General features: G+C 37.9%; 1 protein-coding gene across 7 annotated transcripts in view; it reads left to right on the top strand.

Annotated features, from left to right (window-relative positions):
- iqsec1b (IQ motif and Sec7 domain ArfGEF 1b) overlaps positions 1-24,222 on the top strand; it is a 74,041-nt gene that overhangs the window by 2,695 nt on the left and 47,124 nt on the right. For 6 of the 7 annotated variants that reach the window (XR_001658806.1, XM_016661350.1, XM_016661353.1 and 3 more), the window contains exons 2-3: positions 12,029-12,136; positions 21,623-21,673. Coding sequence is in view for 6 of the 7 variants with exons in the window: in XM_016661350.1 (XP_016516836.1) it covers positions 12,029-12,136; positions 21,623-21,673 (159 nt within the window). In the remaining variant the exon portion in view is untranslated. Of the gene's footprint in view, positions 1-12,028; positions 12,137-17,622; positions 17,930-21,622; positions 21,674-24,222 lie in introns of those variants that run through there. The other variant, XM_016661351.1, reaches the window with a different exon arrangement.

Raw genomic sequence — 24,222 nt, forward strand, 5'->3', positions numbered from 1 at the left:
TTCCATCCTCTCCTGCCTCTCTGAAAGCAAAAGTGTAGCAAATGAGTTGCAGTTCACCAATTCCAGCGCTACATCTGACATTACCAGCAGTGATGCAGCTGCTGCTTAAAATTCAGCCCTCCGAAAATGTCGCTTTCTTCAAGAAAGTGAATGCGCAGCAGTAAGCTGTTTGTGCTCAGTTTTTGCCAGGCTATTTTAGAGTGTGACATCATTATCATATGTGCCTGCTCATCGTTTGTTGGGTCTAAAAATAAATGGAGGCTTAAGGGATGGCAACGTGTGGCCCTGAGCACCTGCAGGGTAAAAATTGTGTCCGAAACCTCCAGGGTTGTTGCAGAAAGTCTCAAATATCTCATTGTGGTTTCACGGGTTGTGTTTGTGACCATGTAGGTCATCCAATGAGACAGTTCAATCAAATGGTTTTCAGCGTTTATTTTCTGCAGAAGAGACTGAGACGCACTCATTGACTCCTAGTCACCGTTTTATGTGCTCTCTGCCCCCTTGGCAGAATCGCGCCGCTCAGGGTTGTGTTGAAGAAGATTTTAAGTTATAGTATATTTTAGGGAAATCTCTGGCTCTATCTTCCTCTTACGGATCCCAGGTTCTCCCGGCGGGCTGAAGTGAAGCCACACAGAAAACAACAATGAGTGTTGATGTCACAGAATCACAGAGTTTAATCCAATAGAAGACAACGTATGAAATTACAACAGAAACTGCAGAACAACAGAGACATACATTCATTTACCTGAGACAAATGGAAAAGAAGAAGAAAAGAAAGAAAGAAAAGCAAAGACGTGCTAAGACGTCTTTGGAGAATTGCAAGAGCAAATCTAATTTGTTACTCCTGTGTAGAAAGTTTTATAGTAAAGGCGTATTCTTGTCTTTTAATTTATTCAAATAAGGCGTATCTTTGCTCATCCAACCAGGAGCTGTCTCTGACCCTCTCTAAAGTTAGAAACTCCCTGCAATTTGTTTCCAAGATCGAAGGCCATTTGTCCCCTTTGTCTAAACAAAGTGGAAGCAGAGCTTCTCCTCTACTGGCCTGGACTCCTGCTGTTTTAAGGCTTTTCACAGATCAATGTGAAAACTGGAACTTCTCCTGATTGTTTCCCACACAGACAAACGGCAGATCAAAAAGATCTTAGCAAACAATCTGCTGTAACTACAGGTAAAATAAAGGTCAATAGGGCAGAATAAGTAATTAATCTGAAAACTATAATTAGGCTATTTCAATCAAGACATGTTAAGTTTTAAAATTAGCTTATTTTAAATTTATTTTCTTAACAGTTGACAGCACGTTGGAGTAGCTCTGTACTTTCATTGAGATTTTCTTTTTCAAACTTTCATTTCTGCCTTTCTGGGGGGAAATTTGCTTTATTTTGGACAATGGTTCCCTCTTGTTTTGGATACTGTGTAGTTGGACTGATTTTTTTTTTTTTTTTTTTGAGAGAGGATATATTTTTCATGATTTGCTTTTGCTTTTTATTATGATGCGTAACCATAGCAACAGGGTGGTATAAGGGAGCAGCTGATTAACATTTGAAAAGCTTGAAATAATACCACAACTGAAGCCAGAAATCATAGAGAAGTTGAAAAGGAGGCGTCATGGATGCAGAGCCGGAGCAAAGAGGAGAGAGAGAAGGAGGAAGTTCAAACCGTCTCTTCCATCCATCGTAACCGGCAACGTGAAGGCGTTGCCGGTTACGATGGACTACAGCCAAGATGGATGTTAGCCATCCATCTTGGCTAACAAGATGGATGAACTTCAAGCGTTGACAGAAACTCACTGGAATACATTGTAATGTGTTTTACTGAGACAGGATTACATCGCCGACTCCAACTTCTCCACGGCAGGCTCCCTGACTATTATCCCTTTGCGTGTGACGTCATGATCTTCAGAGCTCTGCCCGCTCCACCGTGACGGACGTCAAAACATCCAATGTGTGCCTTTGAAGCCTGTCAAAAAACATACATCTGTAACCTAATATTGCTTCTATTTAGTTGATTTCACTTTAAAAGTACTCATAGGATGCTGTGCAGTAGGCAGATGAGGATAGAAACCAAACTTGTCATTTTATTGTATAACTTTCAATGAGGAAAGATACGATGGTGATGGATGTCAGCCGTCAATCACACAGACCGTCAGATATTGTTGTAATCGTGACTATGCAATGACAGTTTTTTCAAGTTAAGAAGATTAACGTTCATATACTTCATAAGTAAGTATAATTAGAAATATATCAAACTTTGCTTTATGGTGCAAAGTACGCGTCAAACCATTAGTAACCATGGAGAAAATGCTCCATCATCATGTAGGCTAGCATGTACGGAAAAAACTGGTTAGCATCTCGTCTTTTGTCCGTTTTTAAGGCTGCCCCGGTGTAAAGGGGAAACCTCGTTTATGACATGGTGACATAAATAATGTGGAGTATATTTGGGCAACGTTGATAATCTGATCAACACATCAGGACGTAGGAGATATGGGTCGGTTTCTAAGCTAGCTATTCCCAACTTTTGTAAATACTGCCGTCTCTGAGCCCAAACCAAGTGTGTTACATTCACAGACAAACTAGCTTCACTCAGTTAGAAGCCATGAACAAAATAACTTGGAAAAACAATTTCAGTCCCTCTGTTCAATTCTCCTGTCACTCTCATCCAATGTCAATCATGTCGCCTCAAGTGGTCATGTGTCATATAGTTGCAAAGGGTCAATACAAGCAGACAAGAGATTTAAAGAGGAGCGGGAAAAGAAAACGAGGTGGATTAGCGGTGCTTGCGAACAACAGATGGTGTCATCCACAGCATACTCTGCAGTCTAGGCCATGAACTCTTGGCAGTAAGTTTCTGTCCATATTATTTACCAAAAGAGTTTGCCAGTGTTATTTTGGCAGCTGGTTACTTTCCACCTTCAGCTTTTGCCCAAAACTTACAGCGGGCCAGATTTGGCCCCCAAGCCTCGAGTTTGACACATAATGCATGAGATGTCAGCAGTTCCATTGTTGCTAGGATACAAACACCACACACCCTTTGTGGCAATGCCTGGTGATTTTAAACGCAGTGCCGACCTTTCACCAGTTTGTCAGCTGCTCCTCCAGAGAAAACAAGACTTTGGATTTGTTTTATGCTAATGTCAAGGATGTGTATACCTCCAAACCAAAACCTCCTCTGGGGAAATCACTTCACAGTCTTGTTTTTCTCTGCTCTGAATATAAACCCCATGTCGAGGCAGGAGCTTCAAAAAATGATCCTGGAGATGCTGGCCTTCGTTTCTGACTGTTTGATAAGTAAAGCAAAGAAAGTAGCAGCTGAATCAGATACTGTGGAGGAGCGATCAGAAAAAAAACAGAAAAATGAGAAATAAACTACAGAAAGAAACTAATACTTAAAACGAAACATCTCACAGTTCCGTTTCCTGTTTCAAAAAGAACTCTTAGTTCAATTCAATAAATTCTGAATATAAATAGCTCACTTAGCTGATTTTCCTAACTTAGTTTTGTAATCTGTGTGAACTAATAATTCTCTTATTTCCTCTGAAATGTGTTCTGAAATCTAAATATTTTAGATTTCAGAAATCTAAATATTTTAGATTTCAGGGGCACCCCCCTCGATGAACAACTGTTCATTGCTAAAAAACATTTCTAATCAATTTCTAGAGCACATATCGTCAGAGATTTTATATGTGTAATCTGATAAAAGCATAACAAGCACAGAACTGTAGGGAAGCCTATGATATTCCCATCAATATTTAAAAATGTTCTCAAAAAGATATAACTGAGAATGAGAGTTTTTCTGTTTTTCTCTGGAATGGTCTGAAATGCATTTCTAGCATGTCTGTGTTTTTTGCCGTTTTGGATTTAGCTCACCACTGATTTCTCCTCTGCTTGTGATTGCAGCATTTAGCCTCCACCGTAGAGAACTGTATGCATTGATATGCTCATTCTCTTTTTGGCTCTGCCAGTTTGAGAGCAGATAATGTTTTCCCTCTGAAATTTTAGCAGGTGCATAAATAAAGTCGATCTATCGCCAGGCAAAATCCATTCCTCTTCCAGCTCCGGGACTTGACTGCTGCTCGTCTGTTATCGTGGTGGATCATAATGGGATGCCTCGGAGGTGTAATTTGCTCCCGCCTGCCTCGTCAGTTTGGGCAGAAGTTGTGTGCCAATTTACATATAGGTTACAACAGTGTGATGGATGGACTTAAAATGTGCCTGCTGGATTTACTGAAATCTCTGTCACTTGTTTTCCCTCCAGCCCTTATTCCCCATTAAATGCACATTTAGAACTCAGCCATTTTTCTCACACGCACACGCACACACACACGCAGACAGAGAATAAATCCCACATTTCATTGGTTCAACTCCTAGCTAAGACATTAAGCTGCTGTTGAACTGGTCATCTTATCTGTTAATGTTGGCATATCCTTAACATTGCCTTTTAGACTACTATTATGCTGTGCTGCTGTTTTGAATAGCGTGTGTGTGTGTAAGGGGATGAAATGCATAAGATATATTGCATCTCTATCTTGTCAAAGTTTTTGTTTGACAAAAACCGGCATTAAATGAGAGTTTAATGCCAGACATAGCTCAAAAGTAAACTAGTCAAATCATTTTTATCTGAACTTTACAGAGAGTAAGTTGAGCTGCCATCAGTTGAAGCTACTTTGAGCATTTGACATGCTGAGTTGAGTGAATTGTTAAGAGTGCAGACCGAGTGTCCACATATTGTAATAAAAATGGACTAATATTATCAGATCTTTGTAAGTAAATTAAAAGGGGGTGAAGGGTATTATGTAAAATGTATCATTATTATTATTATTTTTATTTTTTAGATTTACGTCATGTTATAATGTTATTCCATCATCAAAAGCATGCAGTGTTGCTTTGATTCTTTCATGCATGTTTGTGATTATCTGGATCTTGTTTCTCACAGTTGAAGTGTACATAATATTGTTATGTACAATAACAATATTATTATTGTTATTGTACAATAACAACATTGTACAATAACAATACTTCAGAGAGATTCCAGATTCTACTTACAGGAGAAAGTAGCTGGAGAATAAAATGAACTCCAGGCAGTGCACTATAGGCAGGAGGTGATGACTGGTACCGCATATTTCATTATCGCATATTTACATCGTCAGAGGTTAACGACGTAATAAATCAATTTGCTTTGACAGCTTGTTTCCCCACCAGCAATAAAAGGCTTCACCCTCCACTTAACAGGAGGGTTCACTGCTTTTTCATCACTCCAACCGATCAGTAGATGTTTGATCCAGTCAGATACATTTTAGCAACGACAACGACAACAACAACAACAACGTCCTCCTGACTGGGAATTAAAACTGGATCCATCTACATTGGAGCATGTTTGGTTATCTATCACCTCAAAGTGTTAAAACGAGCCTTTTATAACTGTTGGTTGGGGTTACAATCAAGAATTGTTTTAAGGATTTTTTTTGTCTTAAATCCTGAAGATGTAAAATAAAATAAAAAAACGCTTCATGAAAATATTACAGATTTCAAATGTTGGGGTTATTTACACAGCTTTGCTTGAGGCCAAAAGTATCCTTGTATCTTCAGTGGTAGTTTGACGTATTGACAGTAAAGCCGGACATGCTCCGTTTCATTTCCCATCACATAAAAACCTGCACAGCTTTAAGCTTTTCCACTGAGCTTAAAGTAAGTTCCTTTGGGACGTCTAAAGGCTGTACTGGATGTTTTTCCTACTCGGTTTAAAAATATCTTCTTTTCGGTCTCTGCACTCTAGAAGAACATTTAGTAAACTGAACTGCATTAGTTGTCAAGTTCTTCTTAAATTTGCTTCCCTGTTTGAAAAGGGATGAACACATCTACACAGTTTTTCTTTTAACATGCAGTTATCTTTTATCTCCCATTTGTTCATCTTTGTGTCAGAAAGTTTTCTTTCACAGACTGTTTTGAAGCAGGTAAAAACCTTTAAATAACCCCATAAAAAGAAAAATAAATAAATATTACCAACATGTATTATTTGAATTTACATAAATTATTTTTACTCGGACTGCAAAGAAATTAATACTAAGCAAACCACTGTGAATCAACCCACAAAAGTGCTCATATAAAGTCAAATGAACAAAATAATTAACTTAAGTCCTTTAACTTTGACATTTCAAATGAATCAATATGTACATTTTAAATGTTTGCTTGAGGCCAAAAGTATCGACAATGATCATGAATAATGTTTACTTTACAAATATAAATACTTTAAAGTTACTATTATCATGTTGCATGGTGGTTGAGTTGTGGACCCAAACTGAGAGAGGTACGGGCAGCTTGAAGAAGGTTTTAATAAAAAAAAATAAAAAAAAACCCACAGGGAGCCAGAGTCGAACAAAAACCAAACAAATCTAACAGAAAATCTGAATCTAAGAAACTAAACTAGAGTTATAAGAAATAACTAGACACAAGAAATAAACATAGTAAACTAGAATCACTAATGAAGGACTGAACTAAAGTAAAACAGATATGACTGATTTAATAAGCCCCCCCAAAGGAATACAGAATAAACAAACCCAAAAACAACCCAGGACAAAACAATTATTTTACCTAGTTTAAACTATTTAGAGTTTAATCAATAAATAGTTTAACTGTTAACTTCATCAAATCCATCAGTTAAAAAATTCAATGCAAAAAAAATGTTACAACCGTCAAACAGCAGATAGGCTAATAAGCTTTAATTTGTCTGTATTTACATGAGTGTAAGGTCGTGTTTCTGCTGTTTATCCTGCTGTTTGGGTGGAACTCTGAGTCACTGCTGGGCTGCATCACGAAAGCCTCGTAGAACATGATCCTCTGCAAACTAATTAGGCAGAATGTTGACCTGAACAATATGAAAATGCATTCGAGATCCTTTTTATCTCTGAATCTGCTCAAAGTTTACCAGCCAGTGTCAGTCCGTGTTCTGGTACGATCAACGAAGTGTCGCCTGGGGAAAGGCATTTATAGACTTTCTAAAAATTCCTCCGTCAGATGCTAAGAAGCAACTGTCAGAAGAGCGCTTGTTTTCATCATTTAAGGATTTGTAATTTGCGCTTTCTAAAATAGCCAGCGACAAAAGCCTCGATTCTGTCAAACATCTGCAGCTTCATCGGCTGCTGTTTGTCACTTCCGCCGTGCTGTTTTTACCCAGCTGCGCCTTTATCTCCCCCAAAAACCTGGAGTGCAGAGCTCTTTCCCAGCTCCTTTGTAGGTAAAGAGATTCTCATTATCAGGATAATGAGAGCCGTGTACCGGCGACAAGCTCCCGACAAATAAAACGTTACTTTTTTTTATTTATTCATTTTTTTACGGCTACCAAATCTCTGTGACTCATCTTCATCACTGTTGCTCAGCTGCAACGATGCTGAGATTGGGTTGGGTGGGATACGATGGGTTAATACTTTTCCTGCTGTGTAAAGGGCGCCATTTACTCTCTGTTGATTCATTCTTAGCTGAAATGGATGCATAACCCAATGGTGAAGGAAAACCTTAGAGACTCAACAGCATCTTTATGTAGACACATGTCAGAAGGATGCAGTTGTCCTAAATTAGGCAGGACTCAGGATGGGATTCTCAGGATGAGGAGACTGAGTAAAAAAAACATATGTAGAACAAAATATAAAATATGATCTGGTATATTTTCCCCCCTCCAAGCAGAAAAACAGCTATTATAAATAATACTAGTGCATAAATAAGAATATCATTCCAGTTATTATTTCTGATTAACTAATATTCTGTATACGTGCTAATGCAGTTATATAAATGTACATCCACACGTTTTACTTTATTTCTGTAAATTTTGATGATTCTGGTTTGCAGCTATAAAGTTTTTTTTAATTATTTGTAATATAAAGACATGTAGAATTTGTACTTTATAGTGATGCGATACTTGGTGGTGGCACCAATTATCGGATCACTACGATGCGATACTTGGTACCACCTGAATTTCTTGGATTTTTTTCCACAACAAAAAATTTGTGGTAACACTTTATTTGGAAGGGTGTGCATAAGACTGACGTAACACTGTCATGAACATGAAGGAGTCTTTATGAATGTCTGACTGTTGTCATGAGGAGTCATTCGGTAAATGATGACACTTTTAATGCAAAGTTGCTTTAAAAGTTGCAATGAAAGTCCACTAAAGTGTCAATATTTACAAAATAATGCAAATTTGGCACTTTTAATGGACTTTTAATCCAACTTTTGAAGCACCTTTGCATTAAAAGTTTCACTATTTTTGGAATGGCACTTCAAATCAGTCATAAACATTCATGTAGACTCCTTAATGTTTATGACAGTGTTTTGTCAGTCTTATGCAGACCCTGTCAAAGTGTTAACAAATTTGTTACTGAAGTGTGAGAAATTTGAAAGAGTTGAGTACAAGGAGCTTAAAAAAAAGCAACAAAACGCTGTAATATAACAAATCCTATCCTTCTCTCAAAATGCACAGAGCAGCTCCAAAGCTTTTCCTATTTGCCACGCTTAGTGGTTGTTAGGATTATAAATTGCAGCAGGATTGTGCAACAGGAGTGTTTTTGGTTTCATTTTCTTGGCCTGCTGCCACTGCAGACCTGCTTGTGTTCTTAATCCATCATCAGCCGGATTGAGGAATGAGATGGAGGACCACCGAGGCACGTCACCAGAACCTCTGCTAACGTCAGGACGAAGAGCCGGGACATCTACTTCCTGGAATCTTTGACATCTGCTCACAGATGTGCTGTCCGGGCTGTTGAAGCGTTCGTCGTTCTGTGTTGTGCTTTTAATCCGCACAGGACGGAGCGGCTGCTGTGACCAGCCTGAACCGCGATGAACTTATAAGCACAGGACATTGGTCTAGATTTAGGCCCTCGCTGTCTAAGGGAGGGGATTATGGTGGCACCAAGGTTATGGTTATATAACGCTTCAGCAATGTTAATATCAAGCCAAATCCTGCTAAAAATCACGTTTGCTATTGAATGCTACAATGATTTCTAGCCAGTTCAGAAAGCAAAGCGCGTGAAAGAACTGTAAACTCATAATCTTTAAAAGCTGACTTCATTACATTTCAGCCTTAAGACATAATGTAAGCAGAATTGGGCAGTAACTAGTTACATTTACTCAGTTACATTTACTTGAGTAACTAAAATGTACTTTTAGGAGTATTTTTACTATGCTGTACTTTTTACTCACTTGAGTAATTTTATTATGAAGTATCACTGCTCTTACTTGAGTAAAATGTCTGGATTCTCTACCCTCTGAATAAAAATAATGTTTTAACCAAAAATTCACCAGACACACACACCCAGCTGCAGTTTCTGTTAAAGTTTTTAAAAAAATTATCTGGCAAAAATATTTATTTTGCCTAATTTTATTTTTGTAATTGTGATATTTATGTAAATTATTTTCACTTTGATTTTAAAATACCTAAATTTCCACATAATTTAATACTTTGGTCTGTCTGATGATGTAATATTTTAATATTAATTGACTGAGGTTTTGATCAGTTACTCACTCCTTGTGTCGCATTTTTTACCATATACTTTTTTACGCTCACTAGAGTAATCTCTTGGACGGATACTTTTTACTTTTACTTGAGTATAAATATGTTTAAGTAGTGCTGCTCTTGTTTACTTGAGTATAATTTTTGACTACTCTACCCACCTCTGCGTATAAGAACGTATTTGTACAGTTTTTGTCCAGTAACGTCAGTCACTTTATCTTGTCTTCTACTGATGCTTGCTATTGTAGTTTTTTTGTTTGTTTTTTTTACGCTGTGTGTGTGTGGGGTCAAATAAAATGCTTCCTAGGTCCATATTTTGCCCGGAGGTTATAGAGGTTAGCAGCTACAATCATGTCATTTTGGGGAGCAAAAGTACAAACATTTTCTCATTTACTTCCTGCAGAATTGTAAAGCTTAAAAAAAAGACTTGCATTTGGCTAGCGGCATACATTTCAAAGTGTCAAGTAAATCTGGCTTGGAAAATATTTGGAAAATAAATGCTTTTGGTGTCTAGAAGGATGTTATTCCCCCCACCCCTTTTTTATGCCTTTATCATGATCAGATGTTAATACCTGTGGTCAAACTGTTTAAGTCGTCATCAGCTGTACTGCTGCTGGAGGATGTCCTGATTTGACCCCAATCCAATACTTGATAAAACCCCTCACCAGCAGCTGTTGGCTACATCTGGCTTTCCTGAAGAAAATCAGTAAACAGATTATGAAGAACACCATGAGCCCTTGTTGCTGAGGCATCAAGAGACATGACAGCTACATCTGATGCAAGATATTCCACTGAAAAAGATAAATTACCATAAATTTAATTGTAGCTATTTGGTATAGTGTTAGGATCTTAGCTTGCTTTGTAGTTTTAGTTTCATTATCATTTTGTGTGTGTTTCTTATTTTGGTTAGATCACCTTATTCTTGTTTTTCATTAGTTCAGTCCTTTCTTAGTGATTCTAGTTTATTACGTTTATTTCTTGTGTCTAGTTATTTTTAGTTACTCTGGTTTTATTAAGTTCAGTTAGCTTTACTGTTAGATTTGTCTCCTCGCCCCCTGTGCCAATTGCTCTCTGTCCCCTCACACCTGCAACCAATTAGCTAATCAGCCCAGTTCTGTTGTTCCACCATTCAACATCCCAGTAATGGAGCACCTCCTTCTCAGTCACTCCTTGTTGGTTCCTCCTGTCACTTCCCTGTCTTCTCCTCATGTCTCCCTGCTGGTTTCTTCCCCATGGATTTTTTATTTTTATTTTTTGGTTTGTGTTTCTGCCTTGGCTCCCTGTGATTTTTTTGAACGCTTGTTCTGTAAAACTCAAGTCATCTTTGGTGTCTGGGAATTTCCTTTCTTTGCCCGTCGTTTCGTGCACCACACGAACTAAAGCTGAGATCATACTGGCATGTTAGAAAGCTTTGTGTGTCTTATCTTTGTTGATCTGCCTCTGGAGGATAAGCAGTGGTGCACAGCAGAGCGGCTGAGCTGATCCCAAAGCCTTTCTGCAACACCAGTTCCACCACATGGTGCTCTAAGGTGCGATTAGATCCAAGAATCTTTGACTTTATCTCACTGATGAGCAGCTTTTCCTCCATAAATAATTATGTCTTTCTAAACAACTGATGCAAATGAAAGATTTTCCACTCTTCTAGCTAACAGAAACGGATGGTTTCATATTAAGCACCATTGGTTAGTTGTATCCTGTCCGCATAACAGTGTAAACCTCTGCTTTAATGTGGATTAAAGTGTGATTTTATCTGATCAAAACCCTTTAAAAAATGTAATCTTTGAAAAGAAACTTGCTTATCCAATGCAAGTCTCAGATCTGGAACTCCTCAGTCTGCCTGTGCAGGATCTATGACCAGTGTCTCCCTTAGCTTCACATTTTATTCAACATTACAAAGACGAAAGAACTCAATACTATTAATAATACTCCAAGACGTAACATCCATCCACATTCATCCAACCAACCACCAGTTTATCTGATTTTATTTTTTATAGGTTATGTTTGAGTATAATGAGCATTGTTCTTTTATTCTATGAACTACTGACATGTCTCCAAAATTCCAAGCAAAAATTTAGTATTTACTTGCAGAAAATGAGAAATGATCAAAATAATGAAAATGATGCAGTGCTTTCAAACCTCAAATAACGCAAGGAAAACAAGTTCATATTCATTTAGAAACAACAATACGAATGTTTTCACACAGGAAGAGTTCAAAAATCAATATTTGTTGGAATAACCAGGTTTTCAATGGGGTTCAGTAAAGTGGGCTCTTCATTTTTTCCATAACTGTCATCAATTAGCCTAAATTGCACTGACAGACATACATAAATGGCTGTTTCCATGAGTTACTGTGTTAAATTTAGTCAGTTAAAGACATTGAAATTTACCATAAGGTAACTCCGTATGGTAAATGTAACTAATTTATTCAAATTTTTCTGAGTTAATGTACAAAGTGATGACTGTTGGTCAGGAAAGCTCTCCGTATCATTCTGACGGTTTCTTGTTTCTCTCTCTCTCTCTCTTTCTGTTGCAGACGACACGCCTCATTGCCTGTGCAGGTCTATGAGATCCACCAGAACCTCTTTGACCCCCTGTGTAGAACAAGTTACCCCTGCCTGAAATGGAAGTCTGCATCCTTTGGGTAAATTCAAGATTTTTTTTTAAATTTATTTAAAAAAAAGATGTTTTAAATTTATTTTTATTTACTCACTTTCTTGACCAGAGGTGTCAAACTAATTTTCATTTTGGGCCTTCTCTAAAATCTGTATGTTCTTAAAGGGCCGGGTGTGCCAGAATATATTGATAAAACCAATTAAGCTGTTAAAATACCAATAAATAGCTGTTCCTACAAGTTTTTGTGATTGATTCAGTTTTTTTTTTACATTTGGTGATGTTTGTAAGGAATTTTTACCATATTTGTGCTAATGCATGATGTTAAATGTGACTTGCCATATCAGTTAGGTATTCAATGTTTTTGACCAATTTTGAGAAAATTTGCAGTAAAATCAGAAAAGAAAGTGGAAATTTGTTTTTGTGTGAATTTTACAGACTTGTGAAAAACTGGAAAGACTTATTGATGTAATTTGGAGTCCAGAGGGCCACATAAAAAGCTACGGCGGGCCACATTTGGCCCCCGAGCCTTGAGTTTGACACCTGTGTTCTAGACTATTTTAGTTTTCTGCTAGTGTGTCATTAGGCAAGTTTTTATATTGTAGTTCTAGTTTGCAACCATTTAATGGGATTTCTAAGCCATTTTTCTACTATGAAACTGAATAGTATTCCTACTGTTCTATTTTGTCACATTAAAACCACAAACTTCAAAATATTCAGTTAGGATGTGATAGACCAACATAAAATGATGCATAAAGTGGAAGGTTAATGAGCAACGGTTGTCAAAGTTACCTTCAAAGAAACACCAACAAACAGCAGCATGTTTTTAAAAAAATATTTATTAAGCCCTCTTACTCAACTCTTGTTTGAAGTTACCTAGTTTCTAAATACCATCCATCTGTATGTCATAAAATCTAAGCGTAAATGGAGCTATTCCATTTCCAGCCTCAGAGGTTTATTAGAGAACAAACAGCATAATGAAAACCAAGAAACACAGCAGATAGGCCAAGGAGAAAATTGTGGAGAAGATTACAGCAGCTGGCTCTCTTTATTAAGAAGCACATTTTGACAATAGTGCAGCTGTGAAAGTCTCCTTAAGACTGCTGAGCAGAGTTATATCCAGGACGTTTTTTTAAGGGTGTCACATAGTGCTGTTAGTTTCTGTTTTAAAAATGCAGCACGTATCAAACATTGTTGAAACTGGCCTCTGTCTCTTTAAGAAGTTCCTGCTCTTTCCAACGCTCCGCCTTCAGCACATCGTCACAACAACGTGTCTCATTATGCCGTTAGCAGGCGTTCTTAGGAGAGCAGTTCCACTCCTGTCAGACGTGCAGCTCCACCAGGTGTTTGCTAATTGCTGCTGCCGCTAGTCTGATGGAGCCGAGTGGGGATGAGAAGGTGAGTGCAGCAATCGTGGGAGACTGAAGCTCCAGTGGAGGTGCTTTGTGGAAATAGAGGGCACTTTGTGAGAGCAGCCCCTAATGGTTGCCACGGGAGATTCAAGGATTTCTGAAACATGCATGAAAGAAGGAAAGCAGGCCTCCAGGTGTGTTTTTGATGAAGGAATAACATTATTACATGATCCATAGCTCAAAAAGGTTGATTTTACATTACACACCCCATTACCTTAAAGTTAATATTTAACTGTAGGGGGCCACAACATGAAGGTCAAAATTAATAAAACAAACAAAAAAAAAACATTCTGCTTTCTTAAATTATTATTAGTATATTTGTCTGAGTAGAGTGACCATCCCAACTTCATGGTAAAAAATGTTTTCCATTAAAAAAAGTTTTTGTTTATTTTAATAATTATTATTCCAACATATTATTTTAGCAGCACTTGTCTTGTTGTCCTCTTCATAATCACAACAGGACCAGCTGTAATTAATTGCATGTGTAAAATTATTATTGGCCATGTTGATAAAATATTCAAATGTTAGAGGCCACCACCATCTGCAATTAGACAAATTTGAGGCATGCAAGTAAACAGTCATACGTCTCAAAAATGTCCTGCCTGAGGCACGTCTGCTAGGTTAGCAGTTTTTGTGAACTCTGATAATGTTGCGTCTAATTAGTGTATCAAGGACCTTCAGGAACATACATATGGATGCTGTTGAAGCAGGTACATCCCTTTATAAATAACTCCAAACAGGATTTTAGAGGATTACCGCGTTGCCAAATATTCTAACCCCAAATCAAAGCAACAACCCGGCTCTGTCGGTTTTGACCTTTGGCGGTTCTTTTATTGTGCAAACTCTCTGATTTGTGCCATTGGGGCAGCACAAAATCAAATATGAAATCAGAGGTTATGTGTTCAATAATTAATGGCTCTCTCTGCTGTCTGCCATCTGAGGGGGGAAAAAAGGTCAGGTTTTTACACACTCAGCTCATGCTTGACTGGCTGCGGGGTTTCATAGGCTTCACTGAACTTCGGTCAGAGGTTTACAGACAACTCTCCATTCTGGTTTGGGCTTTGATGTCCACGCTCACGTGAGTGTTGTTGAGGATGTCTGCTCTGTGTCCAGAGTGATCAGTGATGGGTTTTTAGAAGGGAGGGTGAGAGGCGTTTCTGAATCGGCTCCACTCCAACCCCTTGGCACACGCCTCCCTCCCTCCCACTGCTGCTGGCGCCCAATCATCAGGGCGGGTGCTGCACTGTCAGACGCTGTTAGTTCCTGACATGGGGGCAATTTAACACATCATAGCACAATCTGAATTAAAGTAAGATTAAATTTCTAGCTATGAACAGGACTCTGAGTAGAAAATGTGACATTATGCTGACTCTTACCCAAAATAACCTTTCCTACGTTAGTAGTTAGTTTTTTTGGTGTAATTTTTTTATTTTTTTTTAATTTTGGGTGCTTTCAGTAGCCTGTGTGTTCATGGCTGTTTCCTCTACTTGGACCAGGTCCATCCTTCATAGGGAACTGTGTTGGATCGAAATCACAAACTCAGAAATCACAACAAGACAGATCCTCCTTCCAATAGCTCTACCTAAGTTATGTCCACCATGCCTCTCGTGTCTTGTTTGCTTGGAGCCCTAATAAATCCATCGCTGTGGTGATGGGCGGATAGTTTATGAATAATCTAATCACCAGTAATTGATGTAATTCTGTACTCTAGAGATAAAACTGATTTGATTTATCAGGATCTGACCAGATGTGGGCAGAGTACACAAAAAATTCGACTCAAGTAAGAGTAGTGATACTTTAACATATTTTTACTCAAGTAAAAAGTAGCCATCCAAGAAATTACTCTGGTAAGAGTGAAAAAGTATTTGGTAAATAGTCTACTCAAGTACTGAGTAACTGATCAAATTATCAATAATTTAATATGCAAAAATGACATCATCAGACGGACCAAAAAGTGAAATTGTGAGGAAATGTTGGTGTTTTACAGTTGAAAATGACAATAAGTATAAAAAAAAATAACAAAATCAGGCAAAATAAAACATTTTTTCAATAAAAAACTTATGAAACTTTAACAAAAACATCAGGTGTGTGTCTGTGTCTGGTGAATTTTTGGTTAAAACATGTTTGCTCTTCTTTCCGTGGGTTGAGAATTCAGAAATGTTACTGATGTTGTATGGTCCATGATGGGTCTTTTACAATGTTTTTAATTATAGTAGTGTTATATTGTGAAAGACTGGGGAACAGACATTAGAACAGGCCCTATATAACATAATATAATGGTCTACTTTTTTATAGGTGCTCTGTGAATTTGCACTGTTGCTATTCAATCAATGGTCTCACTGTATTAGCCCTGCTCTCTGTGGAGAAGAATCTGACAAAACTATTCCTGACTTCAGTCACAGTCATTCAGAAATTTGCTTCTCACAAAGATAGAAGGGCAAAGTTTATGTTAAAAAAAACAGAACACTACATGGCATTATAATATTGCTTTAGCTGTTTTCAGTCAGGTAAGCACACTGGTGTATTTACATGAATTTTGAAGTAATAGCGCCCCCTGGAGAAAACTACACCCACTACCACTGACAGTTCTTTTTTTTTGTCCTACAGACATAATGTATGCTCTAGAAGTGATTACTTATTAATGTATACTTTTTAGAGACAGACTAAAATAATGTGAAATAGACCATAAAGATTTATCAGATCATTCCACTCTTCATTTCAAGTTGCATTTGGATATTAGCCATACAAAAACATTATGGATATTTTATATAAGTATGCTAAATAATCCTGTCTTCAAACAAGAACCTGAAAAGATATTTGAATAATAATGATGTAGTGTAATCCCAGCAATCCTGTGGGATGCGGCCAAGGTAATCCTAAGGGCTTTATAATATCTGAAACAGCTTTTGCTAACAAGGTAAAAGCTCAGGGACTCTTTGACCTGCAAAAGAAACTTTTAAATTTACAGCAACAACATAGCAAAACACGGACACTCGCAATTACTTTCACAAATGAGGCAATTAAAACAGGAAACTGATCCAGTGAGGAACTGAAGGAACAAAATTTTGATTTACAAGACAGAAGTTCTACGAGGCGGGTTCTATCGCCTCCAGGATCCTGGTTTTGGAGACTGGAGGCGAAAACACCAGTCAGATGCCACTGCTTATAAGATAAAAGACCCCATTACCAAAAAAGTCACAATTGATTTAGAATTAATAGAGAAAAAAAAGAAAAATTGTGTCCATTCTTATGTGAGCCTCGCCACTTGATGTTTGTGGTGATAATAACTTCCTAAACCAGCTGGATCTCCCGTCTCTGGGTAGATTGCATAATGAGAAACTGATTAATCCAATCTCATCCCTGGAAATAGACTTATCTCCTCTTTAAAACCCAGTCAATCCCGGGGGAATGGTACAAGATATGTAGGGAACAACTAACATCAATGATAGTTAATTCCTTTAACTTTGTTTTACCCCCATGTAGGAGGGAGGCCACTATTTCTGAGATACTTCTGTGGGGAGGAGGATTTGACAAAAAGTGGGTCTTACAGGAGAAATAGTGTTTTGAACCAGGATTATAAAATATATGCTGCTGTTTTGGCTAAAAGGATGGAGGAAATATTGCCCCTTTTTGACCAATGAAGATTAACCTGGGTTTAATCTTCACTGGTCAAACCCAAGATAATATCCGTACAACAGAACAAGGAGAAACCAAACAGCTATGCTGCTAGTTTGGATGCGGCAAAAGCCTTTGATTTTTGGTTCTTTGATTCTTTATAAAGTTATGTGAAAATTTATTTGGTTTCTATGCTGATTTTATTAACAGCACAAGAACATTATGCATGTCCTACTGCAAGAATTCAAGTTAACCAGAGCCTCTCTGGAACGTTTATGTCGGGGATGTCGCCTTGGCTGCCGGACAGTGCAGGGTTACTTAGCTTGTTTATTGAGCCACTCGCTCAAGCTGTAGGCAGGATCCAGACTTACATGGTATATCAATAAGCAGTTCAGAAAACAGTATATGCCTCCATGCTGATGATGTATCGGTTAGTCTGAAGGATCCAGAACTCGGAGTTCCCAGACTGATGGCATTGTTGCAAGGACACTGTGATTTCTCCGGTTATACTCTAAACATTGAAGAAAAGACAAGACTTGGATTTTATTTTCCACACAACAGCTAAACTTAAAACCTGAAATATATCAGAAGCTGATAGATGTATCCTAATGACAGCAAGTAAGAAAGCTGTAACTAAGGTAACTAAGTGATGGCTTGACAGAGAACCCCCTACTATCAAACACTGTTGTCTGGTGTAATGTTAATAATATTCAGAGCATGGAGCATTTGACCTTTAAATTCTTTAACGAGAAGAAAAGGGGAAGACTTTCTGGGAAAAATGGGACACACACCGTATGGTAAGAGGTGACAACATGTCATTACTTTGACACTTCTTCTTCTGCCTGGTCTTGTTATTCTTGGTTTTTAAGATTTCTTGCTTAACCCCAAAATGTTCTACTATATGTGTATTTATTCCATTTTAATTATTGTCTTTTACTTTTGTGTTGTTTTATAATGTGAAATGTTCTGATGAGGAAAAAACTAAAATAAAATAATGACAAAGTTAAACCCCTTAATTTAGAAATATTACCTACAACTTGGGACGACAGTTGCAAGAGTTCGTCCCTCATTTGGTGGGTGGCCAGTTCGATTTCCGCTCTGTCCGCCTTCGTTGTGTTCTCGGGCAAGACATTTCATCCACCTTGTTGTTGTGAAGCTCTTTGGGGTCCTATGAACTTCGTAAAGCGCTAAGTACAAGCTATTAACCATAAACTGTCATGTTGTGTCTTGTTAATGGATCCAAATGCAGCAGGCTTGAGATGTCATGAAGAATAAAGAATATAATACAAAAAATGAAGAGCCAACGACTTACAGAAATCACAAGAAGACAAGGAATCCAAAGAAGACCAACCATAAATCCGGGAGGAAGGGACGGCATGGAACAGACTGAAAAAATAACTGGAGTAGAAGAGAGAAACCAGCAAGGAGTGACTGAGAATAAGGTGCCTAAGTACTGGGAGGTTGAATGCTGGAAAAAAGATCTGGGCAGATGAGCTAACTGATTGCAGGTGTGAGCGAAGAGAGAGGAAGTGGCACAGGGGATGAGGAAGAGCACAGAGGGGACTAAAGAATAATAAATGCAAGAAATAAACCAGAGTCAGTAAGAAAGGACTGAACTGAAGAAGAACAGGAATAAGACTGATCTAATCAAAATAAGAAACTAACAAAATAACAACGAACATAGAATGAAATCAAACTTTAAAACAACTCAACAACCTGGGGATGCCAACGTAAACTGGTTGTGCTTTGATGGAAAGATAATTTGTTGTGGCTACTTATTTGTACGTACTACTTTGGTTTTATCCGAACTTTCTAAACTTTTTTTAAATGTGAAAGTTGCCTGCTGAGCACACCAGTTTAATGCTCGCTCGTCTGTTCACTCGCGTTTACGACTCTGCGTTGTTGACCTCTGTAGGTTGCATTCATATATACCCCACATGTGAATATAACAGCAGCAGAAATAAAGATCTTTTATCATTTCTGAGCATCAGAAAGATTGGTACGTTCACGGACATTTCAGCTTGTTGCTGTGCCACCTCTGTGGAGGTTAGTCCATGCCATAGGGTGCGAAGAACAGGCTGGATCAGCTAGATTATCTGGTGCAGCTGTAATCAGTTAATCATTGCTCCCCACTACGCAGCATCATGTTTGCTGCTCTCACGCTCCACTGCACTCTGATTAGTCATGCATGCCTAATTCAGTTTGCTGGGTTCAGAAATGAATATACAAAAGAAATACCTAAGCTTATGGAAAATATACAGACGTAAACTGATTTCCCTTTACTATCAACAATTGAAATGTCTTGTTCTGTTTAACTCTGTTTATTTTTAAAAACTTATCCATGTTGCTGGGTCTTCAAAATGTTTTACAGAACTTCTTAAAGTGTCACTGACACAATAAAACCACTGATATGATTTAAAAAGGTGAACTATTGTGCTTTCATTCTGTGTATACAAAAGCTTTGAATAAAAAATATTTTTTACAGAGTACTATAAAGGCCGCTGTTTTATTCTGCAGTAACTGTGTCCAACTCTAGCGTCATCTTGTGATGTCATGAGGGTAAGTCAAAACGTAAAAAGCTAAGGCTGAATAAACGGAAGCGGGACGACCACAAACAGTGAGCAAAGGATGTTTGTCTCTATGCTTAGATGAACCTCCCTTTCATTTATTGTACTTATTCACCTATGAAATAAATGTAATTTGAAGTGAGATGGCAGAATTAGATACAGCTGTTTAGAGCTTTAGTTAGACTTTTCAAAAATGTTTTTTATATTACACTACTTCGAGATACTTATTTAAGTGAAATGTATTAATGTTATCGTTATTAGAATACCTCCAACTCCATGGCTTTCAACTTTGCCTTTCTTTCATGGCCTCTCTGCTCCCCGACGCGTCCCACGATGACGGCCAGTACCACGCGCAAAATCCCCACTTAAATAAGCCGCTCTGCACCACTTTTACATCTATAATCACAACACACCTACTTCAGTCATAGAGTGATTGCAACCAATAGAAACTTTGGAGAAACATAACTGGTCAGCTCCTGTACGTCTCCAGTCACTTCATAGTGAAGAACTCATCATTCTGAATGAGAAATGGAGAATGACTCATTTCCTTGAAGCGTTTTCCTCTGTGGACCTTCCTTCATCACACCCAGCAGTTTCCATAGAGACCGGTGAACCAATCTCCTCTTCCTCTCTTACTACGGTGATCTGCTGTTGAACGTGTCATGTCCAGTATACAAGGAGCTAATTTCTGACTCAGTTGGAATGCAAAAAAAATACTTACTAATGCTTGAAGCATCACATATGGAGATTGATAAAAACTTGCTCAGCAGTTTTTCAGGTCCAGAGGACCCCAACGCGCTTCACACTACATACAGTCATCCACACACACACACACACACTCACACACTGATGGTGGCAAGCTACTGGACAGTAGTTGCAGCCGTCCTGGGGCAGTCTGACAGAGGTCAGGCTGCCATGCACCAGTGCCACCTGCTGGGCCCTCTGGCCACCAGCAGGAGGCAAGGCGGCTGAAGTGTCTTGCCCAACGATGCAACGACAGAGAGACAACGGATCGAACCAGCAACCTGCCGATGACCGGACGAATCCGGTCATCTCCACCATCGCCCCGATCTCCTATTGACAATAAGAGACATGTAGCAGTGCAGCTAAATTCAGTTAAATTCAGATTATCCCAGTGAAAACAGTCTGATATTTCACTCGTGGTTAAATTTTGCTTTGAAGCAAAACTGTGTTATGGCGCCTTGCAGTTATATTGAATGTACAAAAACGTGTTCACGTCTTGTCACAGGTAATATCACAAGCTTCACTTTGTTTTATTAGCACTACATGCTATACGCCAACAATAAGTACTGCACAAATGTAAAGTGTAGGGCAGTTAAGATGTAGGTTTTACTTACGATAATAACAATAATGCATACAAGTAACAAGAAATAAAATAAAAGAAAAAGATTTTCCAGATCAGTTTCTTTCACTAAAAAACTTATGAAATTTTCTCAAAAACTGCAGTTGTGTGTTTTTGCCTAGTGAATTTTTGGTTAAAATGTTTGTTCTTCGTTCAGTGGGTAGAGAACCCAGACATTTTACTCAAGTAACTCAGTAAATGTAACTAGATACTATCCAACTCTGGTCACAATGAAGGCGAACGCTAACCTTGGTGAGTTTTTACTGTCATTACAGGTGGATGGATTCTGCTTACTGATAAATAGAGATAAAATGCAGCAAAAAAGACACAACTGTTCATTTGTCATCTCTTTCATAATTTGAGATAAGACCGAGTAGAGACTTTGGTAGTCTTTCGTTCTGATGTGTGTATTATGGATATTGTGGTTATTACTCTAATTCTTATTACGCTGTTTACGATTGCTCTTTGATTGCTGTAAAACAAACGACCCTTTAGAGACAATGAAATTGATCTCATGTGGTCAGATTGTGTGTAATCTCTCTGCTCCCCTGTTTCTCCAGGTCAGACTTGGAGGACCCCTCTGCCATCGCTCACGGACGCCACCGCCACTGGTGAGTACCTTTTTGATGCATTTGGGGTCAACTTTGAGAAATTGCATGGAGAAAAATCAAAGCCCCCGAAGTTATGAACGAAAAGCTTGAAGTGATTTATAAGAGGAGTATTGAATAGATTTTGGACCAGAATGTATTGATAAAACACATTAAACAGTTAAAATATCAATATATAGAAATTTGCTTCAGCATTCAGTGTTTCTTAAAATTAAATATTATTGAACATCTTTTCTCAATGATCAGTCCATCCAGGATTTCGTGATTGTTTTTGTGATTTTTTGAAATCCAAATAACAGATTTTGTGGCACCAATTTATTTGTAATTTTTTATTTTTTATTTTTTTTATTTTTTTTTACTGTATTTGCTCTAATGCAAGACGTTAAATGTGACTTTTTATTAATCGCAGTATCGGTCACAGACATCATGACATCAAGTGAGGCTGAGGCAGCTGTGACTTAGACCCAAAGTTTTGAGAAAATATTGCAGTAAAAATCAGGGGGGAAAAAAAGTGTGGATTTACTGATTTTGTGTGAATTTTGCTTATTTGTGAAAAACTGGAGAGACTGATTGATGTAATTTGGAGTCTGAAAGGCCACATAAAAAGCTAGGGCTGGTCAGATTTGGTCCCCGGGCCTCAAGTTTGACATGTGATTTAGAAAACAGGTATGTTTGTTTTCAATGACTGGTAATTTCAGACATTAAGAATGTGTTTTTATCACCTCCATGTTCTCAGACAGAGGTCCTTTCATGTGTGTCCATGATAGTGATTCTCTCTGCATGTGATGCTTCTTGGTCTCCACAGAGAAAAACCACACAGTTAATGATCAACTTTGTTTGCGCAGGGCTGGTGATGTCACTCCATTCAGCAAAGCTATTTTTAGAGCTGGGCATGATCATCACAGGCTTGTTCTTTTTTTTTTTTTTTTTTACCTCCCTTCCTAAAATGCTGCTGAAAAGCTTTAAACACAAGTCTGCTGTTTTTTCATACTAAGATGTTTTTTTGAAAAATATGGTTACACTTTATTTGAAAACCCATGATGTTGTCATAAACATGACATAACACCTGTCAAGAACATGAGGGAGTCTTCATGAATGTTTATGACTGCCGTTAAGAAGAGTCATCGGGTAAATAATGACACTTTTAATGCAAATCAAAAGTTTAAATTTAATGCAAATTTGCATTAAATGTTGCGCTAAAAGTGTCAACTTTGCATTATGTGGTAAATAATGACATTTTAAAGCAAACTTGCATTAAAGATCCATTAAAAGTGTCATTATTTACCAAATGACACTTCATGAAACAGTCAGACATCCATGAAGACTCCTTCATGTTTCCGACAGGTTTCATGTCAGTCTTATGCACACACCGTCAAATAAAGTGTTACCAAGAGTTTCAGGCTACTTGACTAACTTTTTTGAAAATAATTTACTTTTTGGAGTATTTTTACCACGCTGTACTTTTTACTTTTACTAAAGTAACGTTGTTATGAAGTATCTCTTCTTTTATTTGAGTAAAATTTCTGGATTCTCAACCCACTGAAGGAAGAACAAACATGTTTTAACCAAAACTTCACCAGACACAAACACACACAGCTGCAGTCTTTGTTAAAATTTCATATGTTTTTTTTTATGGAAAGAAACTGATTTGCGAAAAATAAATTGCCTGATTTTGTTATTTTTCTTACTTATATGAATTATTGTCATTTTTGTCCTTAAGATAAAAAAATTCTACTTAATTTTAGATTTTGGTCCATCTGATGATGTAATTTTTAAATATTAAATGACTGATAATTTGATCAGTTACTCAATACTTACAAAGTAGACATTTTAGAAAATACCTTTTTATTCTTCCTTCAGTAATTTCTTGCACGGCGACTTCTTTCTTTTACTTGAGTACAGTCGTTTGGTTCTCTGCCCACCTCTGGATGTTGGTCACAAAGTGGTCAACATGCTAACAAACACTCTGAAGTAATCTGCTTTTAGGATCCTTTCTATGAAGAGCTCACCAGTTAGGTTCAAATAGCTGCTCACTACTTAGAAACAAAGACAGACAGTGATTGGTTGTGAACAGCCGTGTGCAGACTACACATTCATGTACCGTAGCCTAAGGAAACACATCACTGGTCCTGACAGCGGCCCAGCAGTTTAGTGTGCACCACTGGGTTCCAGATTGATTGAAATTGGAAAAAATAAATAAAAAATGTTTGTGCTGAGCTGTCTCACCCAGCACCCACCTCAAACACACAACACATGCATACCCTTCAGCATAGTTTTCTATCAAATGCTATCATTAAGTTAAATCTACTGCTTGTGTCAGGCCTCATGCCTATGATGAACAGACCACTTAAATATTTAGCGAGTCTGCCTGGTTAAAGTTTAATGCCTGGTTCGGTGTGCACCTTCACATCTTGAAGAATGTCTCTGCTTGTGTCAACAGCCTTTGTGCCAGGGTTTAAAAAATGACTCGATAATGAGCCAAATGTTAATGTAATCCTCAACCCCGCTGCTCTCCAGGTCCCAGCTTTGCTTCTGTGTCTGAGGCGGTACGA

This window comes from Poecilia formosa, unplaced genomic scaffold (assembly GCF_000485575.1).
Source record: "Poecilia formosa unplaced genomic scaffold, Poecilia_formosa-5.1.2 Scaffold325, whole genome shotgun sequence".
NCBI classification, from domain to species: domain Eukaryota; kingdom Metazoa; phylum Chordata; class Actinopteri; order Cyprinodontiformes; family Poeciliidae; genus Poecilia; species Poecilia formosa.